This window comes from Botryllus schlosseri, chromosome 11 (genome assembly GCF_051294905.1).
Source record: "Botryllus schlosseri isolate E-star chromosome 11, Bs_hap1, whole genome shotgun sequence".
Classification (NCBI taxonomy): domain Eukaryota; kingdom Metazoa; phylum Chordata; class Ascidiacea; order Stolidobranchia; family Styelidae; genus Botryllus; species Botryllus schlosseri.
This window is the reverse complement of record NC_137246.1, coordinates 16,854,439-16,880,864: the sequence shown is the minus strand read 5'-3', so window position 1 is coordinate 16,880,864 and position 26,426 is coordinate 16,854,439. Positions and strand designations below refer to the sequence as shown.

The following is a 26,426-nucleotide window of genomic DNA, read 5'->3' as shown; positions in this document are numbered from 1 at the left end:
GGAATAGATCCCGAGCTAAAGTGACAAGAGTGTTCCAACGGGTCATTGCCGATTTAAAAGTACGCGCAATTCATTTTAAATGCATTATAATATAGTCTACCACTACAATCATGGAAACACGTTGCAAACATCGCCGTTATATATTCGCGCGGAGTGCGACGAAATATTTCGGGATTTGACAGATTTTGTCGACTGTTAATTTGCAACGACAGCTCAGAGTTTTGCCTATATAGGATTATTATTGTTATACTATATAATCATTATTCACTAAACACCCTCTACTGCGACGATATTTGTCTTCAGCACCCCACATCGACTCCTGAGCGTTTCCGGCCCTTCAACATTCAAATCGCCTCATGAGGGGGGGCTGTGGGGCCCCGGTTAAAACCCACTGGTATACAAAACGGGTCGCGGGCCACTTTTCAAATTTCGTAGCGGCCGCATGCATTCGATGTCGATATAATAAAGGCAACCACGTTCTAAAACTCTACGTCACTACGACGCTGTGCTACCTAACATAGTCGATGGGCATAGTGACGACGAAAAAGTAATATTTTATTAAAGGAATACAAATACAACAAGAAATCATTATCGTCAATTTCATTTTATTTTGAACTATATGAGCTGTGCCCGAAACCTGGAAACGCTTTCGCTTTCATCGATATGGTGGCTAGCGAGATACGTTACTGGCTTAAGCCAGTGGTTCTCAAACTATTTTAGACACGCCCCCCTTTATGATACTCAAAAATGTCGCGCCCCCTTATCGCTATATCATAAAATGCAACCAGAATGCTTGCAATCCCAACGGATAGTTTGATGGCATGGGAGGTTATGACTGTTGATGAGAGAATTCTATACTATATGAATTCCGGACTATACACTGAGCAATAACTATGAATTTGAGGTAAATCGCGCGAAAAATTGTTCAGTTGAGCGCAACTCCGCGCCCCTTCAGATGCTTTCACGTCCCCACAAGGGGTCGTGCCCTCCCGTTTGAGAACCACAGCCCTAAGCCGTTTTTCAAGAGTCTCGGTCATGGCAGTGTTTGGGCCATTGCACGTCAAGGCAATATGCCAATTCATATTATCTGATTCTCCCTCGATGGAATGCTGTAGCCATCGCCACAGCCGTTTTAACTAGTGACAAATAGTGATGTTGGACACAGGAGAATAGCTTATTTTGAAACAACAACAATACGTTGAATCTGTAGTAAATTTCAGCATTTCAAAATGGTTTTCTTAGCGTTCTTCCGAAATCTCAAATCATGGCGCGGGCCGCGTGTTGGTGACCCCTGTTTTAAACACACGTGTGACGAAGTGTTCATAGTTCACGCTCGTTCCGCTGTGAATCTGATTTGCCGCGCATGCCGTGTCACTAGCTTCCGACTCATGAGCGTTGGATTCTCTGATGACAATTTCTGGCCGCCAATTGATAAGAAAGAACTGCTAGCTAATTGCTTAGATCTGTACAAAGTGTGGCGTCCATTGACATAAAACTCCAATATTACCGAAGGGAAAATCTATACGCGAGTTGTAACATTCAAATCTACGGAACAGATATTGAAAATAACCGCTAATGAGATATGCACGGCTGGACACAGAAAGCTTTGCTTCGGATTATCTAATTTATTGAGATCGTATCGGTCATGGATGGCATTACGGATGAAGGTCACGGAGGTCTGGTCGTGACTGAGGAATCGCAGAAGATGCCCTTATCGTCAGATAATATGTCGATATCAGATCCTAACCTGGATACATCATGTAGTATAAAAATACCGTTTCGTAACAACAGGTATGTTCCTTACTCTGACTTGTGTAATAAGAAATGAGATTTTATTGATATACGATGAGGTTGATAACAAATCAAAAATACTTCAACATATATACATGCGTAAGACTGTATAGACGTTGGAACAATTCGAAAACATTGCTTACTTCACACACATTTTCAATATGAGTAATTACAATAAAAGACAAGTAGCCTAAAATACAAAAAATAACTAAGATTTCGAGTACATTGCAAACTGGAAAGGAAAATAAGCAGGGAGTAGCCTGCGGCATCAGTATTGCAGAGCTGTGACGGACAGAGTCACAAATCGATGCGTCCTTCTAAAGTCGCAATGATATCGTACCCGTCGTGAGAATTTCACTCATAAACGAGATACAAATGTATTTAAAATCTACTTCGGTCTTTAAAAAATCCAGAATGTAAAAATTAAGCATATATATAGTTCGACTTCATAAAATGTTGAAGTAGAATAGTAGCCTCTGAACTGAACATAACCATCTACACTGTTACCTACCACCTCTGTGATCTGCTTTGCGTACTATTGGAATCTCAAGTTTAAACGGGTTTTAGGCCTCACATGTTTCTATAGTCAATTTTCACACTCCGTAATTTAAACTTCCAGATTAACCTTCCCGATGCTACAACCACTAGTATCACCAAAATATTCTTTAGCACTTCTGGCGATGGCGTACTTTTTCTGCGACGGGATCGGAAGTGGAGTTCTTGCTTCCACAATATCAACAGTCGAAAAGCAGTTGAGTGTTTGAATTTTTGAGAACATTAGGCGAGCAAATAAGCATGCGAAAATAATGCCTTGTTTAAGCAAGAAGTGCTACTGTTTCGACGCGTACCAACAGCGACACGACTGTCTACTAAATTTTATGAATAATATTGGGAGAGCTCCAACAGCAGTGATAGCACTGTATAACTCACAGCTAGGGTTGCATTTGAGACAAACGGTGTTTTAAAACACTTTGTTTAAAACATGTTTCAAACAGTGTTGAAAACAAAGGCCTTTTTAAAAAAAGACAAAATTGTTTTTTTTTTTACTTGTAAAATTATGCCATAAATGTGTAAATACTTGAAAAAAACATGTGTTATGAGCCTACGGACAATTACCGCCTGATATAGCCGACGTATATCAATATGGGATGGTTGGAACCCTCAAAATAGGCAAAACAGGCTGTCGGTTCAAAGCAATAGTACAGATATTTCGTCAACGGAGCTATATTTACCCTATATTTCCAATCGTCAATGTCAATCCACTATGACATCACAAATGATTATTCGGGACGTCATAACTTGATAAAAAAACATGTTTCAAACAAGGGCGTTGTTTTAAACAAGTTTGTTTTAAATTGAGTTTTGTTTTAAATGCCACCCTACTCACAGTGATGCTACCAGAATTGCATGGCTGACTTTGGGAACATATGTGTGCCTACAGCGTTAGACGATGTAAAGTTGCACATTGTACATGAGATTATCTTAACAGATTCCAACTACGTTCCACGGAAACCGGATTAATAGCAGCAACGGTGGATATCGGGTCTTGTGTTGCTCTCCTCGCCACTATATATTTTGGGGAGAACATCATAAAGACCAAGTGGATTGGGTCTGGAATGGCCTTCGTAGTAATTGGATCAGCGATATTCGTATTACCCCAATACGCATCGCCCGAGTATGAATTTAGCGACGAAGAGTTGAACCACTGCGGAAATGTTACCCTTCCGACGTGTGACATCTCTCCGCTACGGTGGTACAGGTTCGGATAACTAAGATAATAGAATGCGAAATAACCCTGTAGCAAATTGTAACAGGTATGTTTTCATGTCGGGTGCATTCTTCATCGGTATTGGACTGGAGTACGTCACAACAATACCCCTGTCCTATCTGGACGAAAATGTGAAGCAGTCGTACTCTTCGTTGTATCATGGTTTGTACGCTGTACCGTCCAGGTGTGCGAGTCTATATGAGAGTGATCAGATCAAAATCCGCAGGAATTTATAATGGAGTCAGTGCGACCGGTCTTGCAGCAGGTTATTTGCTCGGCGGGACCTCTCTTCACCTGTATAATAATCCAACAAAAAGGTTAGATTTGTCAGTTAACGTTTCTGTGGTATTCGAATTTGGCTGGAGACAGGGCGCTGGCTGCAATTACCAGAGCCCGATAATATATTTGTCCGTGGAAATGCCAGCATCGGTTTGTCCTCTTACGTTATCACTAGGGTTATTTTTTTGACTAGTCAAAAAAAGTCAAAATTATGTCAAAATTGTAGCGCTAGGTCAAAAAATGTCAAAATTTTTTACAAAGTAAAAACTTTTTTGCAACCTGCATTTTGTTTGTATTGTAGATTTTGCACTGTCGGTAAGCTTATCATTTGGCATTTTACAGCGAGTAGCCTACTTTATAGGCCTAGCGTTGTAGACGACCTATTGTCTGCTCATAGTGAATCATTAACATTGAAATGAAACAAATAGGTTAACATGGTGTTTTGCTCGACGTACCGCAATATCTCAACGGAAGCAAGACTGCGTGGACATTGCATGGTTCTTTGGGGATGGTGTAAACCTCTGAAAGGCTCAGGTTCGAGTGAACGCGAACCTTTTTGTAAGGTTCTGTGTGAACGCGAACGTGAACCTCATGACGTCACGTGACGTCATATTGCTAATTCCAACCTTACATTTCAGTGAAGTGATAGCACTGTGATGTACACGATACCTAACGACGACTCGGGCCACATACTGCCACAATGCTGAAGTACATATTGACGTTTAAACGTCGCCAAATGTGTTAACTGGGGCAATCACATGATATAATAATCCCATAAATTCAATATCTTCCGTCGCTTTACCAACAATTTCGACGAGGAGTTGCAAGGGAATATAAGCTTTTGCCTTAACGCTCTAGGCCAAACCGGATAATGTACTCGGCGTCTGAGTATTGCTACGTTGGTACGTATGTATGTGGTAAAACGGGTTTCTATACTTGTTACCGAGATCACCCCATTGACAAGTTATACAGTTGTAGCCAACACCCCAATCGCACTGATTTGGTTTTTATGATACACTAAAATAGGCTTACCATATTTTGGAAATCTAAAAAGAGGACACTTTTTCAGAAATTTGCAACTCGCAAAACCGGAGTAGAATTCTCAAAAACCGGTGAATTTTTCCCACTTTGTGATCGGTTGACTAAAAAAAAAAAAGGTCGTCTCTTCCGCTCAGAGCTCAAAATACCGTTTTTCTCTCCACATTGCCAGGTGGATGACTAAAAAAAAGGTCATCTTTTCGCTCAGAGCTAAAATCACCATTTTTCACTCCGAAATACCCGCCGGAGCTTCACTTCTGTACTAATTTGCGGCATATCACTCGCAATTTGCTATAAAATTGACCTAAATTCTCAAAAAAGAGGACAAAATCTCAAAAAAGAGGACAAAAGGGTGTCTTCCGAGGACACTTTCATAAAAGTCAAAAAAGAGGACAAATCCTCTTAAAAGAGGACGTATGGTAAGCCTACACTAAAATGAAATCAAGATTGACCTCACACGCCTGCTAGATTTGTTTTACATTTGACAACGATATTAACTTCATTGATTGGTTCAATAAGTATCATTCGCTGACTACCTACATGTATAGTGTATTTCGCTCTTGATGTTATGTCATTGCGGATCATAAGCTCACAGCAGAGAGTCACTAAATATTCGAGCAAACTTTTGAGATTTTCAAGGTGCATGTTTGTTTAATGCTGATTTTTTTTATAGTGACCCGCAGTTGAAATACAATAAATTTCAACCAAATATATTTGAAATGAGAAGGTTAATATATGAAAAAAGGTTCACAGTGCAGAACCTACCAAGGTTCGTTTGTGAACGTGAGCCTCTAAATTTCTGAGGGTCACTCACAGAACGCGAACGTGAACCTTACGTTCACACCATCCCTAGTTCTTATATCAAGAAGCGCACGATGAAAGATTGCGATGTAGACACAATTGCCAGAATGAAGCAACACGGTTTGTCACCAGAAGTGTACGCACAGTCACACAACTTCAGAGTTGTCAGTCAACAACTGCTGCAGTTGAACGTTCTTTCTCCATTCTTGAAAAGCTACCTAGTAAGGACAGACACATTCTACCCGAGAATGTTGGAAAGTATCTTTCGTTGTACTACAATTTTTTTAAATTATTTCTACCATAATGCGTAATGTAACTAATGGAATTCTTCATAGGGCCAGAATTCGTTGAAATTTTTCTTAGGCCAAACTACTTCGTAAGGACAGAGTTCCAGCCAGAAATGAAGATAAGTGGTGCAATTCTAACATTATGTGGGAAAACACCTAATTTGCATACGCTAGGTAAAATTCGGTTAAAATTAAGATTTTTAAGGTCAAAAAATGTAAAAAGTTTGATTTTTAAGCCAAAATCTTCCGTTTTTTAGGTCAAAAAAATCGCCCTAGTTATCACTCTACCATCTGAGAGGCTTATCATTACTGTGAGGTTGATTTGTGAATACCATAGTATGGTACCACCCATGGGTGAAAAAGCAGAAAAGTTATTTTCCCTGCTGCACGATATTCGTTTATATACTGAAGTGTCAACTATAGTTTCTTACTCATATGGAGTCATAATGTAAATAAATGAATATAAAGCGTAGGATGTATCGAGGTGGTTGACGTAGTCAGCATTGCTATACTCTACAGTAGAAGTTGAAGTAGCCCGTAAATTGAGTAGAAATAGCAATTTTCAAATCATGACAAAACTACTTCAAGTGGAAGTGGAAAATGAAAGGTTTGACCAGTACTCAAGTAAGTATAGTTCTTCATGACTAACTTAAAACGGCTGTTGACACTACTTTACTTATATGTATTAATTAGAAGTCCTAGTTGAAATAGGCCGAGTGGCTTATGTCTAGTTTTGATATCAGCAAAGATATGTCATATTAGCGATATCGGTATCGGCTCCAAATTATGATATCGGTCGGCCTCGAATACCGCCGTTATAATTCTGTCGGATCCAGTAAGTGACGCGTTCATTCCGATTTTGTGTTCTTTCCCAGCGTTCCGATCATAAATAGCAACTCTCTATGGGTAGGAGCTTGGTGGATTTGTTTCATAGGCGGAGCAGCCGCTATACTGCTTCTTGTGTTCCCTGTAATTCTACTGCCAAGCAATTTATCGCGACCTGGAAACGCAAGGAGAAATAGGGAACACAAGATAAGGAGAAAAGATCCTCGCATCTCCTCATCGGGAGTGGTATCTAGGTATGTTTTACTATGCTGCGTTTCCAAGAACGATACCATGTCTGGCGAACTGCAATAAATAGCCTATTGTAACAACCAGCAAATGACATCTGTTTTTTTGCATGGAATGGAACGGCTATCGCGAATGACTTTGACACCAGACGTGAGGGTTATTAATAATAATAATAATAATCGTCATTGGCGCTACAGAGGTCGTAAGCAAAGAAAGTAATGAGACACATCCAACAGATTCCGGGCAACGTTCGATTCGACATGATCCAATAGATTACGTTATTGGTCACTGTGCATCGGAAGGCCTTGAATGCACCACTGGACTAGAATTACACTTGCGCGCGTGAATAAAAGCATACTTTCTGTAATTTTGATTCTTCATTTTCAATCATCTCTACCTCTGCTCTGCAACTCTTGCCAATTCTTCATCTACCACAATTCTGTAATCTGACCTCTTCAAGTATTGCTTAGGAATAACAATTTGACTGCATTACTGATTTGTTTAAAAATTACTCCACTCTTGCCATTTTCCTCTGGGGGCAGGTTGCTTTCCAGATTATGTGAGCATTACCTGTTTTATTGTGAATTAAGAAAATAATAATAATATTATTCGAAAATCACAGCATAATTTCTGTAATTTCGATTTGTTAATTTCAATCATCTCTACCTCTGCAACCCTCGCCAATTCTTCATTTACCGCAACTCTGTAATCTGTCTTCTTCAAGCATTGCATATGAATGATAAATAATAATAATAATAATAAACAATACGCAGGTTAATGATAGTGTAAGCACCGACGTAGTCGGGGGGGGGGGGGGGGAGGCCTCTTTACATCTGCCAAATTTTTTATTTGGATATAGTGACGTAATGAGCTGTAACGAAGTAATGCGCTGTGACGTCATTTCGCAACCTTTCCAAATTTTCATCATGAGTACGCTTGTGGTTGTTAATTTTGAAGAAAGCATCAAAACACTCATTTGAAACAGTAGAGAAACAAAAACTACATTTGGACCATAAAGAAACCATTGTTTTGCAGGCTTCTATCTCTATCATTTAATAAGTTATTCATTGCAATAACTCTAGCAGATACAATCTACGCATGCATCACCTTTGGCTTCATGACTTATGCAGTCAAAATCGGAGTTGATTTATATGGCATGTCGGAAGCAACAGCTTCCATGGGACTAGGTAAGCAATGTGCAGAGAATATATCTTTTAACGCCTGCTCTTCTAACTTATTACGTGCGTGCAATTCTTTCGCAGGATCGATATGCATTATCTCAGCGGTGTTGGGGTATATTTCGGGCGGAGCGTTGATATCAAAGTTCAGACTAACTCTGAAAGGAATATTGCAGCTCATGCTAGCATGCAGCGTGCTATCTTTCGCGTTTTCATTCGGATTTCTAATCCGCTGTCCAGAAAAAAGCAAGTAGAGATACACCATTATATATAGAGAGTTATACCATACCAAGTGGTTTTAAGATGTTGCTGGGAACGTTTGCGCGTATTCTCAAGCAGTTTTACTCAAAATTAGTAGGGCTATATACGGTGCGTGGTTTTACCAGAGTATGGCAAAAAGCATTCCTCGTTTTCGCAAACTTTTGAGTTTCTATTAGTTTGTTACGTCGCTGAATACCATTGTTTCCTACTCAATTACATGTAGAAGTACAGCAATTACACAGGACTTATCTATAGCTACTTCGAGTGGGAATAGAAAATGAAAGATCTGAAAAGTACTAAATTAAGTTATTACAAAAGTAGACTTGGTTGGGAGCTTACATATATATGTGGCAGTAAATCGGTGGTGGCCACTGTGAAATTGCAGGATGCATCTTTGCGACTAACGCAAAATGTCTAATGATGCTAAATATGATGCAAGCCTATCCCAAAGGTACTTTTCACTTTTCTCCAGCGTCGTCTTTTAAAAATTGCTAGGGTATGGCGTCTCCTATGTTCAGTACTGTAGTAAAAAACAATTGGTAAGCGGTTGAAGTCCGGTTTCGGGTTGGTACTTCACTATTAGACCCCTCGACTAATTTACGGTGTAATTGTATGTGCTATTTTCAGGAATAAATCCAGGCTGTTATAACAGCCATCAGGAAGGGCCTATACTGGTTCATAGCATTTGGTTCGAGTCCGATGTACACATCACAAACTCTTCTCTGCGATTGGCAATACGGGAAAGTTAATTGTATTTGGTTTTGCTGTATCGCTTTGTGTGACTACTTGAATCAACTGAAAATGTGGTAGAGATTTATTTGCATTAAATTTAATACTGCATCAATCTCTTAATTTTAACATGAATGTCGGTAACAACACTAAGCAGTATCATCCTCTATGATACGATGAAAAAAGATTCTGACGATTTCATTTAATACCTCTCAAATACAAGTATATTTAGTTAATCACTGTGGCCTAAAAGCTTCAAAACATCTTTAATATACAAAGGGCATCACTCTCAAAAGTTGTACAGTACAGTCACTACAGTGCCTTTTCGCTTTCGACACGCAGTGCATGCGCTGCAGGATACAATACCTAGTTGAAAACATTTTGTGGAAAATAATCCGCGCTATCAGTATAAGAATCAGTTTATTATTATTTTTATCATTTCAAAACACCACAAAACTGCAATACAATGAAAAGATAGAAAGGTGTCGAAACGACTTGGAGTAGCTGACGGGAGTGTTTTAATGGGGAATTGGCAATCCCAAAGTACGCCAAATTCATTTTACATGAATTAAAATAAACCACTGCATTCATGGAAATATCGTAGATATTTCGCGATGAGCGCAACGAAAAACTTCGTGATTTGAGTTTATCGAATGTGAGTTTGAAAAGAGAATTCAGGGATATATCGTACTATTGTTCTACTATATAATCATATGTCCTTACAACACCATCTACTGTGATGCCATTTTTCTTGAACGCCCCCCATATTGCCCCCTGAGCCCAGCTCTCCCCAATTTCGTCCCCTGAGTGTTTCCGCCCCCTACAAAATCCAAATCGCCCCCTGGGGGCGCTGGAGACAAGGTTAAGAACCACTGGTGCAAAAGGACGTAGTTTTGTCCAAATAAACTGTTCAGTATAGGCGGAAAAGTAGTCTACAAACATAACTACTTGAGTAACTAGTGTATGTTGGTAAAACCGACTTGAGCACTTTGAAAATGCAAACATTCTTCGTTACTCACCATCACTGGTAAGGTAGGTATACTGTGCTCTTTTCAGAGCTTGGTATCATAAACCAGAACGGAACCATTGCTATCGATGGACCCTGCAACGCTCAATGTCACTGTACGACGGAAAATTACAATCCTGTTTGCGACGACGACGGCTCATTATATTTCTCCCCGTGTCACGCCGGCTGCCAAACGCAAGACGAATTTTCAGTAAAGTTATTGTGTTTTCATAACTTACGGAAACGCCTTAGTGAAAACACATTATCTCACGATCTCTTTCAAGAAGCTGATATTCTACCTCAGAGGTTCCAAGCAGTTGTCCGGTTCGCGTGTGATAATTCTCCCGCGCGAAAACTATGACGTCATATGATAACATGTTATCAAACCCGAACGCTAGTCTCAGACACTTTAGACAGGCGCCCAGGAAGACCCAAATGGCGTAGTTTATCATTGTAACATTTTAAAAACAAAGACATCAGAATTTAGAAATTAGAGGTTGTTAACCTTTACGAACACGGAGAAACACGATAACCTGTGAGCCTTAAAAATTTACGCAAAGTCATAAAAACTAAAATCTACCATCACAACACACATCCAATTACACATCTAACATAGGCTATTACCACAGATTTGGTGATATGATAAACTGCAGTGTGCGGTCGGTCCGCAAGCTATAAGATTACCATATTTGTTTACAATTCCACGAGACTTTGCTAGCCCTATACCTGGTTCCCCAACTGTACAGGCACGTGTTGCGCATCTATCCCTAGGTTAGTTATCTATTCTATAGGAAGAAGGAAGAACAGTTGGTAATTTCAGGTTCCACAACAGAGTGCATTGCAGTAACAATCAGTATAACAGTTATGACCTTTCGCAGGTCGCGTCCGATTGCGAGTGTCTTATCGGAAAGAACATTACAACCACGGTCTCCTCAACGAATTGCATTACCGAAAGCTGTCCGGAATTCCCATTGCTCATCACGCTCGTGTTTCTATCGTTCCTTAGCGCCTTTCACCTAGTAACGCCAAGCACTCAAGCAGCTATGCGCTCGGTAGCGTTCGATGAACGGACGACTGCAATCAGCGTTCAGGTGATATATGATTCTTGAAACGCAATGTACGAGAGAGTTGGATTATGAGGCCATGGGTGTAGCCAATATGAACAGTTGAAAGCTGCAATTTTATTGACTATAATTATGGCGTGTCTTCTCTTCATATGTTCAGCTGTTCACCCTGGTGTACTGGCGTACGTCTACGTCTCGTCAGTGATAATCAGGGCCGTAACAGCCAGACCCCAAATCCCATAATTGAGGAGGGTTCAAAGAGGGCCCAAAATTGTTCTGTAATTTATGATGCAGTATAGAGAAGCTTTGAGAGAAATATATTCAACTTGAAATTTTTCTTCGCGCTTGGCGCGATCTGTTTTCGACAAATTTCTTTATTTTGATATATGTATAGTGTATACTCCCTTAGGCAAACAATATGCATGATTTACAGAAGACTCCAGCTGCATTCGCAATTATGATAGAATTGTGTATTCCTAATATCGCTTAAGGCCCCTGGGCTGATTTGGTTCAAGAAGTACGTGTACGTGCAGCTTGTGGGTACATGATTATTTGGCTCCGACATTTCGGTGCCGGCCATTCTGCGAAGTGTGCTGCCAAAATGGTCGGCGACCAGAACACCTTGGCGGAAATCGAATGCCGTATGTTGATCGAAATAACCTTCAATATCTGTCCATTGCTCGTAAGTCGGCGTGAAATAGCCTAGTCATGTCCTTGCAATCTGAGCCTTAGTTCAAATGCGACCGCAGAGGAAACTGATGCTCCCTGTTAATAATGGCCTATTTGGATTTTGATAGATGTAAAAGAATAAAACTACACTTGATAAATCTTGATTTGTGGCGCATAGTGAGGAAGGCCTAATATTGTAGGTAGAATGTACCGTACAATGTAGATTTATCGAAGATACGACAGCTGTTTTCAGAGAGACATGCTGTGTCACGTGTCCACCAAGTGTTCATTCAACGTACTGAGTACCAGACTGTTGGTGGCCGTAACAATAACATTAATACCACACTATCAATACTAATCAATTTAAATACACCCCTATTGGACGGGCTGTCATATAAAGTTGTATACCATTCACCATGCATGTACTGTAGGGTTGCCATACGTCCGGAATTTCCCGGACATGTCCGGAATTTCACTTAAAAATCTGCGTCCGGGAGGAATTTCTAAAATATGCCTAAATGTCCGGAATTTTGAAGGCTTGAAGCATGCTCATAAGTTTTTTGTAAATCAACATAAACAATATAGCCTAATAAATGAAAGAATCAATAGTATTGACGGAATTCATACAGAAAATGTAACAGCCAAATGCATGTAGTCAGTGCCCAACAAGTTACATCGACTACCCTATGGTGAGCCCAAGATCAGTGCTTTTTTAAGCGGAAGGGGGCAGAAAAAATGTTGTTTCGGACGTGATTAAAACACGTAGCCAGATAGCCGCACCGACGTAACTAACACAATCCTGACAGGCCAGACACGGACAGCCAGACGATTTCATCCGACCCGTGGAGGAATCTATTGCAGACCCTAGCAAGTAGCAATCTCCAGAGCTCACATTACAGATGGCTCAAGTCATGACCTATGTTCCACTCCATTCATGTATAGTGTATACCAGGGGTGTCAGACGGTTTCATCCAACCCGCGACGCGATTCTGGAAAATGGCACATCTTCAGCACATTTCTAATAAATGGCGATTTCGCAAATCACGATATAATAATAATGAACAAAATTTCAACGTCTGCGTTTACGGTTAAATCACTTGTATTCCTCACAATTACTATACAGGATCATGCCGCCAGATTATGACTAAATCAAAGAAATCATAGCAATTTGCCAACATACATCGTCGGTATAACGCCGCTGATTTAGCAATTTATAAAACATATTCAACGTAATTCTGCCAATTCCATTGTTTGCTAATAAAGGTGTTGATAGAATAGAACCATATGGTCCGTAATATATTTTCATGTGCATAGGCTTGATATTTGAGTATTCAAGTGAAAAACAAGGGCATAGATTTTGAGGTAACATTTTGGAACCATTTGACTCGTCCGTCCCGCGGGTGCTCTGACTGTTTCAGTCCGGCCCGCGACGCAAGTTGAGTTTGACACCGCTGGTGTATACAGTCGATGGGAAATGCTTTGCTAGTGTGGCGTCCTATTGCCGGACAATGTGTTACACCTCATTTAAAAATCCGCTAGTGGGCGCTAAAGAGTGTCCGGAATTTGCTTCACAAAAATATGGTAACCCTAATGTACTGGTCCTATTTCAGAGAGTAGTTCAACTCCTGTTTGGAAGAATCATCGGACGGCTTACTTTCGGCGTAGTGTTTGACAAGTCGTGTTTGATTTGGAGCACGGAGTGCGGTGCGGTGGGCGCTTGTCGGGTATACGATTCGGGACTCGTGACCCGGAACCTAACGATACTCATGACGACGGGAAAAGTGGGTTGTCCCTAGTGCAATTACGTTCGGCCGTAGCCAGCATCCATTGTGATCATTCGCAGATTTGTATCGTAGCCGTTCTGTTGTACGCGGTTACCGTGGAACGAAGAAGATCGAATCAGCACACGACAGTTAAAGAACAACTAAATATCGAGATATCGACGGCAAAAGGAGGAACATAGAAATTAACATGTTTATAGGCTATTGTATAAAACACATGCTTGATTTATAACAAACTTATCTAGGGTTTACGAACAATTTCTGGAAAATCTCATGTGGACAATCCTCCGGAATTTTCACTTTTACCATTAAGAAATCTCTATAATAGTGACAGTGTTTTTATAGTTTGCACTCGAATATATGGCGACCGGTATACGTTAATCAATTCTGTCATGCGCATGGAAGTGCTCCCTTCATTAAGTAGATATTGCGTTTCTATGATTGCACAAACTTCCGTTAGTGGTATCATAGAACCAGCTATTCGCGAGAGCAATCAAAGGCCTGGAGGCCAAATTGTTCATGAGGAATGATATAGCACTCAGTTTTAACAAATTAGTAGCTAATGGATGCGTTTGATGGTGTACGATTGCCAAGCTAAGCCGGGGAGAACTTGTAGGCCTTCTGGCGTCCAGACCCACTTCATATTGGAGTATCCAATTTCAAATTATTCGCCGTAACTAACGCTGTTCATACTGCCTATAATTTACCGAAACGTTATAAGAAACGCCGCTGTTCATACTGAAGCCAGTTTTCGAATTGAGTTATATTATTACTTAGCTCTTCGACGGTATGTTTATCGTATATTTGCTCCAGTGTTAACATGACTTTTTAGTGTTGAACGAAACTACCGGCTATAGGTGATACAGCTGCGAGGTCTCTAATCGTCGCATTGATTGTCGAGTGTTTCGTAGACTCCTGCCGCATGTGCAATTGTGCATTGTATAGCCTACAACTCTTCTGTTCTGTTTTTGGTCGCCTTTGTATCTTATATACCCTATTAGAACTGCGCAATTGTAGTATGCGTCCCCATCCCCGTTTTGGGGGTATCTTTTGCGATGATGCTGTGAACTACTTTCTACCACCTGGTTTTACATGATGAAAATACCAATGTTCAAGCAACAAATAGCCCAAACTATTTCAACTGAAGTATAGACTATTTAGCAGTGTGGCTACTTACTACTTCAGGAACGAATAAACTCACCCTGTAAATAAATTAGCAACTAAAATTATAATGGCTACTAATGAGTATAACATTTAGCGCAATTGGACTGTAATACTTAATCGGAGCCATCAATGCTTGATAAGAGAGGGAGAGGAGAGAAAGAGAGAACAAACTAATTGTGTACAAATACTCCCAAAAATACATACACGATACTATTAATCAAGTGAAGCTAGCTTTATGAAGTTAGTACGCCAGTATGAAGAGCGCGTTTTCGAGAAGCGGAGAATGATTTGATGAAATCTATGCTGCGCAAAATGTCTCCTTCGTTTTACAGATAATTTGTATACATCTACGGGGATTAGGACATTCATATTAGAGACTTTCGTGGTTTGAACGTAATTTGTATATAGTGAGATCGAGTCCGTAACGGCCGTGTGAGATCACTCGTGTGTCGAATCAGATGAGTAGGAAACTAGCCATCGACGTATAGGACTGGACACTATTATCCATCTCGTCTACTGTAAGTGTCTGCATCGGCTGAAATCTGATTTCTCCTCGCGAGAGAGATCACTTGTGAGAAGCCGGATTACGGGGTGTTGACTAATGATCAGCGGAAATGAAATGTCCGGCTGCCTATTAATGTTGGGGGAATCGCAGTTTAATTGCGCATTTTTTGAAAAGTGCGGCGTCCCGTGACACAAAAATCCAATTTTACTAGAGAGAAAATCAAGAAGCGAGTAGTAAGATTAAAATTTACAGAGCCGATATCAAAGATAACCGCTAATGAGATACACACAGCTGGCCGCAGAAAGCTGTACTCGGGATTATCGAATTTATCGAGATCGCATCGGACATGGATGTCATTGTGGAGGAAGGTCATGGAGTTATCGACGTGACCGAAGAATCGGAGAAGATGCCCTTGCCGTCCGACAATATGGTGACCTCAGATTTTAAGGAGGATACATCTTGTGGGTTAAAAATACCTTTTCGTGACGACAGGTATGTTCCTTTCTCAAGTTTAAGCGATAAGAAATACGGTTAAAGTATAATTTTATTCAGATTCTTAGGTAGGCTACGTTTACATCTAAGTAAACAAAAGTCAAACTTCACAGTATCCACATTGACAAATGCGGCGTATAATTTTTTTAAAACGATATTGTTTTATTATAAGCCAGTGACGGGATAATACTATAACAGGGTAACATCTGTTGATTTGTAGCTGAAACTCGTCCATGAAGAAAATCGCAATGTAGCTAGGCTATAGATTAACAATATATTCTGATCGCCTATACGATATAAATCATCAGCTATATTCGACATCTCTAATTATACAGATTAGTCAGCATTGTACTGTAGTCGGTCTTCGTCACAAAATAGAATATTCCTGTCAAGTTTAAATTTCAGATTATTGATGCCGATGTTCCAACGATTCGCATCACCAAGATGCTCCTTAGCACTTCTGTCGATGGCGTACTTTTTCAGCGATGGAATAGGAAGCGGAGTATTTTCTTCCACAATATCAACGGTCGAAAAACAGTTGAGTGTATTCAATTTATGAACATAATTGGTTTACGGGAGCAAGGACTAGCTTGCTTTCACGTATAGTTTCTTGATTGTCATCGAAGGCAAAAGTTTCTATAAAATCGAACTTGCCGCAATGGGAACGTGAAAACTCGCTGAGCACGCAGTTGCGTTAATGATTCAGCACAGCATTCTGCAATTCTCCACGCGTCTTTGTAAATTGATTTAGGAATTTTATCCACGACATATTAACAGAAATAAACTTCGTTATATTTGGCATTGTGCACACACAAGTTGTTGTCATGATTTTTCTGTGGAATTTCTTTAGAAACATAATAGCATAATATAGCTATACGATATATGATATGAACATCTGCATACGAGCTTTTGCTGTCAGCTAAATATAAGCAATTCATAGCAGTGATATCACTGTATCGCTAACTATTATGCTACATGAATAACATGGCTGACATTAGAAATAAATATGCAGGGTTAGATGGTGGACATGATCACTTCTTAACAGGTTTCAACTGCATTCCACGGAAACAGGGTTAATAGCAGCGACGGTTGATATTGGGTCTTGCGTTGCGCTCCTCGCGACCATTTATTTCGGCGAGAACATTATAAAAACTCAGTGGATTGGGTCTGGAATAGTATTCGTAATAATTGGATCTTCTATCTTTGTAACACCACAATACACCTCAACTGAGTATGGATTTGGCGAAGAGGATTTGAACTACTGTGGAAATGTTACCCTTTCGGTATGCGATATCTCTCCGCTGCGGTGGTACAGGTTGAGACGAATAAGCTATATCCAGTACATGCAGAATAAATCAGCAAAATATTGCAATTATATCAGATTTGTATTTATGGCTGGGACATTTTTTATGGGTTTGGGAATGGAGTACATAACCACAATACCGCTGTCCTATCTGGATGAAAATGTGAAACAGTCGTACTCTTCGCTATATCACGGTTTGTACAAAGTGTGCTAGATATCTGACATCCATGCGACTGATTAAATGAAAATTCACAGGCATTTTTAATGGGGTTGGTGCGATCGGACTTGCAGCAGGTTATATGCTTGGCGGGATATCTCTTCAGCTGTATAATAATCCGTCAAAAAGGTCGGTGGTATCTAATGTTCGGTTGGACGTCGGCTATACTTACGTTATAATTACGTCAGATCCAGTAACAAACCGATTCGTTCCAGTGATCGGGAACCTATATGGTTCTTTGCGAAATTTTTATTTTTGTGTTTTATTCATCAATATTGCAGCAACTTGTTATTAAATCTTCACCACAACCAGTATAATTATTCTTGTTGCAGTATAAACATGTCTTTGAGAGGTTAATACAGTGGCGTATTCAGGGTTAAAGGCACGGACCCCCTTTTTAAATTCATGTAATACAAGTTGTTGCCGCGCCGGCGATCAATATCACTCCCGAATTCGATGTACCCGCCAAGAAATCTTTGAATGCACGATACGTCGATTGATCAAAGAGACTATAGGACACACGGCGGTGCTGTTTTCAAACGCACATTGACTTCCTGATCTACGGCGAGAATTGAACTACAGTGGGAGTGACAATTACAAATTCAAATTACAAACAACGCCATAGCTATCCATGTTCTCGATTGATAACGTAGCTTTGTAGCCGCTGTTAAAATGTAAGCTTGTGGCGTAATGTTATGTTACCGCCGAATATACTTTGAGATTTGAGAAGTAGAATTGGAATCACTGCGAAAATTACATTCGATTAATATCAGTTAGTATATATTCGAAGATATTTACGATGAAGTGCGCTATCACCGGTAAGGCATGGCCCGGCCGTGCCTCATCTATGCCTTATTGCCTTACCTCTCCTTCCACGCTTTATTTTTGAACACATGCAAGTTGCGTGATTTCGGTTATAAAAATGTTCAATAGACTGGTGGCACTGCCTCAATTTCCTAACCTGACCTCACGTCAATGACGTATCACACATTACAATGGGTATACTACTGTATATGTATAGTAGGGCTCTTCAAAAATGACGTTTTTTCTCAAATCGTATTGGCTACTTGATAAAATTGTTAGGTTACCTAATTTAAGCCTACACGCAAAATTTGGTTCAATTCCAGCCAGTAACAGAAGCGGAGATATTGCCGTCGAAAAATTTTGATTTGAATAAAATAGTATTTACGGTGAGCACAATTTTAATAAATAAACAAAGAATCGGTCACCGTAAATACTATTTTATTCAAATCCAAATTTTTCGACGGCAATATCTCCGCTTCCATTGGTTGGAATTGAACCAAATTTGGTGAGCATCGTTTCTATAGACAGCCTAACATTTTCATGGGGTGAACAGAAAATTTTCAAATTTTTCATTATTTATTTTTATATAATAAATAGAAACTTTCTTCTCCTGTAGCAAAGCGGTTACTGGCTGGAATTGAACCAAATTTTGTGTGTAGGCTTAAATTAGGTAACCTAACAATTTTATCAAGTAGCCAGTATGATTTGAGAAAAAAAGTCATTTTTGAAGAGCCCTAATGTATAGTGACCACCTACGTATGTCATCAGGGGTCCTCGCATTTAAGAATAGCATCAAGACGAACCTAAGATCTCGTTTGACTGACGAAAGTCTCAAATTTTGAATGATATTTAACCTCAACAATTATTATCAACCATACTAAAAAGCCATCAGGAACACCATATGCAGCACCAAAAACTTATTAACTGTAAAAAATCGTGTAAAAAGTAGATTGATATTGTAACTGTTCTCCATGTCTGTTGGAAATCTAAATGTTAATTGTCTCAAGCTTCAAAAAATATTATATGCCTCTCAGTGCAATACAGCTAAAAATATATAACTTGCAAAAGATCTATGTAGCTCAAGTTTCGCACTCATTACTCAAATAAGGCAATCATTAGTACGAGTTTTTACGGATAAAATATATGGTGCAAAAGACGAATCCCTGGTCGTGATTTAGAATCTGCGCTACCATGACGTCACGATTTTTCCATTGTGACGTAGCAATTGATTGAATGTATGGTTCTTTGGGAGATAAAATAGAAAATATAGCGTCAACAGGGCTCTTCGAACGAAAAAGGTTCCCGACCCCTGGATACCGTAGCCTCATACGTTATTTGATTTTGTCTTCTTTCCCAGCGTTCTCATTACAATAGACAGCTCTCTCTGGGTAGGAGCTTGGTGGCTCTTTTTCATTGTTGGAGCTGCCGCACTACTGCTCATCGTGTTTCCGGTGTTTCTACTTCCTGGCAATTTATCGCAATCGGATAACGTAAGGAGAAATAGAGAGCATAAGATAAAGAGTCATCGCGTCTCATCGCGAGTTGCATCCAGGTATAATTTATTATATTGCGTCTCCGGAAGGAAACAAAGGATAGTGAATGCAATATAAAAGTTGCAGGATTTTAGTTCATCTGAACCAAAATTTCGGATTAGTCACACAAACGAGGGCTAACTATATGAATGCCAAAATGGATATTTTTCTGCAGGCTGCTGTCTCTATCATGCAACAAGTTATTCATTGCAATAACTGTATCGGAGACGTTTCACGCATGCCTCACCTTCGGTGTAATGACTTACGCCGTGAAAATGGGAGTTGATTTATATGGCATGTCTGAATCAACCGCGTCCTTGGCGCTAGGTAAGCAAACCACAGCGAACGTCTCTTCGCCGCTCCCCAAATGAATCGCTTATTCTTTGCATTCGTTTTTCGCAGGATCATTATCTATTATATCGACGGTGTTGGGCTACATCTCGGGCGGAGTGTTGGTATCAAAGCTCGGATTGAATTTGAAAGGGATACTGCAGTTCATGCTAGCGTGCAGCGTGTTATCCTGCGCGTTTTCGTTCGGGTTTCTAATCCATTGTCCAGGAAAAAGCAAGTTGACGTATAGTCGCTACCTGATTTAAATGAACAGGACGTTACAACAATGTGGTTTCGTTTGCAGTTCACTAATTTCACCCGAACTCAAATCTGGCGTAATGTCATGTCTGCAAATGTGCCTTCGTAAGTACTGAGTAGAAAATGATCAGGCATGTGTCATTTTCAGAACTGGGTATCGTAAATATCAATAAGACCAACGCGATCGTGGGACCCTGCAACGCTCAATGTCACTGTACAACGGAAAATTACAATCCTGTTTGCGACGACGACGGTTCATTATATTTCTCCCCGTGTCACGCGGGCTGCGGAATTCAAGAAGCCTTCTCAGTAAGTTTGGCATGAAAACTTCAAAGCGAATTTGTACCATGCCGACGAGAAGCTGATATTATCACGCATCTGCAGTGAGGTGATCAGAAAAATCAAACAATCAAATGACTTCGCGACCTCAATGTGACGTCACATGAGAATTGGGAACAAAATATATATAGCCTATAAATGCGTGATTGAAAATGGGGAAAACTAGGGTTTGCTGATAGAATTTGCCTTTGAATGACTCTCGAAGCTCGTATAGCTGTGGAGTGGATGAGCAAAATCGAATCACAGTAGATTTGAATCGAACCCAAAACTTCAAGCACGAAACAAATACCGGTAGCACTTCAAAATACCGATGTGGTGGCGTGCACAGTAAACTTGCACAGGCCATACGTTATTGCGTTGTATAATATATTGTAGGCCTATATGTTTACATGCACAAAAGCTCTGCGTCCGGGGAAATCATTCCCGGCATGATCGTGTATGGAGCGAGTCAGTCAACATACATATTGTGAGCTGTGTGCAATGGCAACACAAAGTAACCGAAACGAGATTAGAATCTTACCATTCTATTCGGTTTCGAATTAGTAATTCGTGTTGCCTATCCCTGATCGGAGCATATCGATTATCGACCAGTGTATTTAAATTAAGCTACACTCCCATTCCCACTGAGGCGACTATATCCCATCATTGAGACAGTGGCGTAGGCGCATATGCTGTCGAGTGTCGACCCTGGCTTTCGTTGAAAATGCCGCCGAAATTTTGAAATAGTTTCAATCTGTTCAATTATATTTACTGGAAATCTTGTTGTGTTGACTAAAAAAAGTCACCACCTCACATTTGCCGCCCCATTGCAGCCTGCCGCCCATGTCGCAGAGCCATAAAAGCCAAGTGGCTAGTACGCCACTGCATTGAGCAATATCATGTTATCTGTAGTACAGGTCAAAAGGAATGCTAACCAAAGACTGTTACCTGAACCTCCGTTATCATTTTTGGCATTTAGCACCGAATATTCATACAGTTTTTACATTGATTAACATTTAAACTTTGACGTCAACATCATGTCCTCCTAGGCTCTCATGACAACGACCACTAATCTAATATTACAAGGTGATTTGATGCATTTCATCACTACTGCCGCCATTACAATTCCAAGTCACAGTATACAAAGAGCATTGCAGCGCTAATTAACGATCGTTACTTTCCACAGGTCGCGTCCGATTGCGAGTGTCTTCTCGGGAAGAACGTCACAAACGGCACCGTGTCGTCGACAAAGTGCGTTTCCGAACGCTGCCCGAAATTTCCATTGCTTATCACGCTCATGTTCCTGTGCTTCTTGAGCGCCTTTCTCGGGGTCACGCCGAGCACTCAAGCAACTCTGCGATCGGTAGCATTCGACGAACGAACGACCGCTATCAGCGTTCAGGTGATGCCACTTGAAGAAGAACGCCGAGTTGGGTGGCGTTGAATCCATTGGTGCAACCAGGATAAATTTTCAATACGTGGAAGTCTTAGTAGTCAAGAGGTGTAGGAGGGAACGGCGTTTATAATTACCATGACGACTGAACCCTCTGGTATATCATTCCCACATTGGCCGACTTCTATTACCTAGGCCAGTGGTTCTCAACCTTTTTCACCTCGCGGACCGGTAAAATTTCAAAAAATGTCTGGCGGACCGGTGAACTTTCAAAATTGAAATGAAGCCAAAATGTAATGTATGCAACCGTTTTTGCAACTATATGATGCTGTAGAGTGACATTTAGAGGTTTTGATGGTAATTAAGTATCTTCATGATGGCATAAATGTGATTTTGTGGTAGTGAGTCTGCTGAGTCGAGGTAAAATTGCCTTGTCCAAATAAACGTGCTACAGCCGAGAGTCATTTACAGTCTTTCGCACCGAAAGTCGTGGGTTTAACCGACCACGCCAACACGAATAATATTCCTGTCTTTGACAATATCGAGATAAAAAGCGTTTCGGAGTAGAACCAAGCACCTTGTCATGCTACCTTGCTCATTGCCCACTGCCCACAGGCGCAGGCTACTCTGGCAACTACGAATACAATGCGTACCGCAAAAAAACACCTTACAGCAGCTATACCGGCCATGCGCAAATCCGGGCCGAATAATTACTTCGTCAGCCCATCCCCGAAAACGTTGGTCTTAAGACCCCACAGGTCGATAAGCCAAACCTCGGGGGCTTCGCCGCCAGACCCTACAGTTGGGTGGATGTTTTAACCTGTACTTGTGAGCACATTCATCCTACTCAGTGTAAGCAGAGAGTTTATGTAGATTAATCGCACCAAGAGCGAAAATATTCAATCATTCATTACCGAATCGGTTTTCTCGCTGCACAACTTTTGGAGTCCCATGTTAGCCTAAACTTCACTATGTGTTGGTACGGCGTGGCACGGTAATGGCTGACGCCGAAATGCGTATTTCTATAAATCATGCGTATTTCTCGAATAAAGGCACCTATAAGCAAGGCATTTAGTGACAGTAAATCGCGCAAAGCGCGAAAAAAAAATTGAAAAATGTTGGAAGAAGTTTCAAAAAAATACTCTATGAATTATGTTCATTTGCAAAATAATTTTGGGCCCTTTTCAAGCTCGGCATCTTTGCGATTGGGGGGTTTGGGGTGCCCCAGTTACGGTCCTGCACAAAATGAATGAATCGTAAACGAATTATTTCGCAGACTGCGCTGTTTAGCGATGAGTCAGCTCGTGTCTATTCTGTACTCGTCGCCTTCAACATTGCATCTTGAAATTAGGATATAAAATTGTAATATACCTGGCGGACCGGCAGGAATGTCGTCGCGGACCGGCACCGGTCCGCGGACCGGCGGTTGAGAACCACTGACCTAGGCCACTGATATGGTTATGTTTTTAGGCTATAGTTCCACTTATACATTGCATATTTTTGACACGATGGATATTTCACAGTAAAGATTATTTATGCAATATGCTTGGTAAGTTTTATGAGTGAAATAGTCATGACAGCTTGGCGAAAGAGCCGTTTCCGCCGTAACTGAACTTTTTCGAAATTTCAGCACTTATATTCGGAGTTTCATTGGTTATTCTGCGTTCGTCGCGAAGATAAACCCGCGATTTCCTCGCAACACGATCCGCGTAAGCCGTGTCTTACAAAAAGCCTAGGACGACTCGTGAGCAGTGCTTAATTAGGTCGGCAGCTCAGTAATCATAAAAAGGAATATCGACCTAGTGTAAAGGGCCATGGTAGTCCGATCATCTCGAATAACAAAAATTCAACATAAACAACCTTGTGATTTCGAAAGTGAACACCCCCTGATCAACTGCTGAGAGATGCGACACATTGACCGAAACTACTTATCCAGACTACTTACTTGAGTACATCTCAGATGTCCATTTCTACTTCTACTTGAAGGGATTTTGACACGTCTCTGTAAGTGCTACCACTACTTGCAATTGAGTAAAAATATGCGGAGTTACTTCTACTTCTACGTTAGTAGAAAAGTTGAATGCTTTGATCGCCATCGATAGTAGTATAATATTAATATTAGTCATTGGCGCTGCAGGGGTCGTAAGCAAAAACTCATGAGATATATCCAACAGATTTCGGGAAACGTTCGATTCAACATGGACCACAGTTTCACGTTATTGGGCACTGTGCATATTCTCCAGAAGGCCTTGAATGCACCATTGGACTAAAATTACATTTGTGCGCGTAAATCACAGCATGATTTCTGTAATTTCTATTCTTCATTTTCAATCATCTCTACCTCTGCTCTGCAGCCCGTCGCCAATTCTTCGTCTACCGTGTTTCTGTAATCTAACCTCTTCACGTATATGCATATAGGAATAACAATTTGACTGAAATTTTAAAAATTTAGTTCTATCTCGCCATTTTCCTTGGGGGCAGATTGCTTCCCGGATTATGTGTGTATTTATCAGTTTTACAGTAAATAACGAAGATTATATTAATATTTATAATCATCTTAATAATACTATAAATGCGCGCCTCCCATTTCAGCGAGTGGTTCAAATCGTCTTCGGAAGGATCGTCGGACGACTTGCTTTCGGCGCGGTTTTCGACAACTCATGTTTGATTTGGAGCTCCGAATGCGGTGCGGAAGGAGCTTGTCGGGTATACGATTCCGAGCTCGTGTCCCGGAACCTAACGATACTAATTACGACAGGAAAAGTAGGTTGTCAGTCCGATGTTTATAATGCAACTACGTTCGGCCGTAACCGATCGATGTCTCTAACTTTGCATTTTGCAGATTTGCATCGTCGTCGTTCTGTTGTGTGCGATTAGCTTGGCGCAACGAAGATCGAATCATTGCGGGAAGGCCAACGAACCGCCGAATATACTAATTTCGACGAAATGAGAAAGAATCTAGAATTTGACGTATTACTATGCTTGGTTGTAACATACTATTTTGACGTTTACCAGCAATTGTCAGGAAAATTGACGTTTATAATCTGCAATAAATTTTAACTTTGACAGAATCACCAATGTAAACACTTAACAGCGATCAGTGAGCAGAAACCGTGATTACCTGGAAATAGCACATTATTACATGTTTCTTAAATCTAAACTGTCGAGAAATTTACTTCAACAACCGAAATTCAACGCATTTTCGGCAGTGTCAATACACGAATCTTGCGATTATTAAAATGGGATGCTCATCCGCCAACATCTAACAATCATTCACCAATGTGTACAAAATGTATTTGAATATGGATCACCGTTGCAAATTGTTGCGATGGGATTTTGACTTAGATCGGTAATGTGCGCGAGGTTCGTGGTTGGTGAGGCACTGACCCAAACTGTATACCGCGGCACACTAGTGTGCCGCAACAGGTACCCTGGTGTGCCGCGAATCTTTTTGTAATTTTGGAGAAAAGCTTCATAATTCTTTAAAGTGTGGCATGTATGCTAGCATATATCTGCGACTTGAAAGCGCTCTAATTGCATTGGAACCAATCATGACATTCGCGACGAGTTGGGTGATTGTTATATCATAATTGTGCTGCTATACGTCGGAGAAAGTCTAATTATTTTCCCGCACCTAATGAATCAACTCATAAACAAAACAAAAAATACTCCGCTGCCTGGAGTTCAACTTTCAAAGCAATATTACATCTCAGGATTTGTTGTACACAACTTTTGATAGATAGATAGTCCATTTGGATGCAGTGAATCAAGCAATTTTTAGCAGAAGAGAGAGAGAGAGATATGATATTCTTTCTCGCCTGCACCATCGAGATGCTTTGGCGACGGAGTTGCGATACGGCCCCATGAGGTCATCTAGTCTGCGCCCCCGTTTTTTTTTTCTCCTCCATGCTATCCGTGATTGCTGAGCGCCTAGCAGGATAGCTGCGGATACCATTTTTCGAGTCTTCGTTATGACCCGGCCGGGGATCGAACCCACGACCTACCGCTCGAGAAGCCGGACGCATAACCATTACACTATCTCGCTCGCTCTCAGAACAGCTCATTTATTTACGAAAACGCTGTTTCCACAAAAGCGGATGAGTTATGGCTGTCTACTTCCAAATCCTTTACCATATAGGTGCAAAAGCAATCAGGATTTTACGACCATGTGCTTTGCGCATCTCCATGACAATCTGAACATAGCTTTTTGTTTTGACTGAAATTATACGAGAGAGACTGCTTGGAATGGACGACGAAATGAGGGTATGGTTTTCAACAATGCGACGTGTAGCCTCAGTCGTATATAGATTCGTATAAACTAGCATGGTCAGCTCATTATCACGTATTTGTTTTCAAAATGCTACTTCTTGTAAGTATGCCGCGAGTG

The 26,426-nt window shown here is 40.6% G+C and overlaps 2 protein-coding genes across 2 annotated transcripts; both read left to right on the top strand.

Annotated features, from left to right (window-relative positions):
- The first annotated feature begins 382 nt into the window (after positions 1 to 382).
- LOC145450685 (solute carrier organic anion transporter family member 4A1-like) lies at positions 383 to 14,108 on the top strand. Its single transcript, XM_080329191.1, has 12 exons — positions 383 to 1,791; positions 2,411 to 2,542; positions 3,281 to 3,550; positions 3,606 to 3,721; positions 3,786 to 3,876; positions 6,840 to 7,043; positions 8,071 to 8,222; positions 8,298 to 8,459; positions 10,260 to 10,420; positions 11,088 to 11,300; positions 13,553 to 13,723; positions 13,786 to 14,108. The coding sequence occupies exons 1-12, from the start codon at positions 1,646 to 1,648 to the stop codon at positions 13,903 to 13,905; spliced, it is 1,938 nt and encodes a 645-aa protein (XP_080185317.1). The 5' UTR covers positions 383 to 1,645; the 3' UTR covers positions 13,906 to 14,108.
- Positions 14,109 to 14,837: 729 nt separating this feature from the next.
- On the top strand, positions 14,838 to 25,606 carry LOC145450686 (solute carrier organic anion transporter family member 4A1-like). Its single transcript, XM_080329192.1, has 12 exons — positions 14,838 to 15,884; positions 16,290 to 16,421; positions 16,930 to 17,199; positions 17,266 to 17,381; positions 17,443 to 17,533; positions 19,566 to 19,760; positions 19,916 to 20,067; positions 20,143 to 20,304; positions 20,477 to 20,637; positions 21,833 to 22,048; positions 24,632 to 24,802; positions 24,882 to 25,606. Exons 1-12 carry the CDS (start codon positions 15,739 to 15,741, stop codon positions 24,987 to 24,989), a joined length of 1,920 nt encoding a protein of 639 aa, XP_080185318.1. The 5' UTR covers positions 14,838 to 15,738; the 3' UTR covers positions 24,990 to 25,606.
- The last annotated feature ends 820 nt before the right edge of the window (positions 25,607 to 26,426 follow it).

Bases quoted from the DNA above. Each gene is read 5' to 3' on its own strand.
- LOC145450685 (XM_080329191.1), top strand. From the start codon at position 1,646: ATGGATGGCATTACGGATGAAGGTCACGGAGGTCTGGTCGTGACTGAG. The intron at 1,792-2,410 runs GTATGTTCCTTA...TTAAACTTCCAG, and splicing joins ATACCGTTTCGTAACAACAG to ATTAACCTTCCCGATGCTAC. The intron at 2,543-3,280 runs GTTGAGTGTTTG...TTATCTTAACAG, and splicing joins ATATCAACAGTCGAAAAGCA to ATTCCAACTACGTTCCACGG.
- LOC145450686 (XM_080329192.1), top strand. From the start codon at position 15,739: ATGGATGTCATTGTGGAGGAAGGTCATGGAGTTATCGACGTGACCGAA. The intron at 15,885-16,289 runs GTATGTTCCTTT...TTTAAATTTCAG, and splicing joins ATACCTTTTCGTGACGACAG to ATTATTGATGCCGATGTTCC. The intron at 20,638-21,832 runs GTAAGTTTGGCA...TACTTTCCACAG, and splicing joins GAATTCAAGAAGCCTTCTCA to GTCGCGTCCGATTGCGAGTG.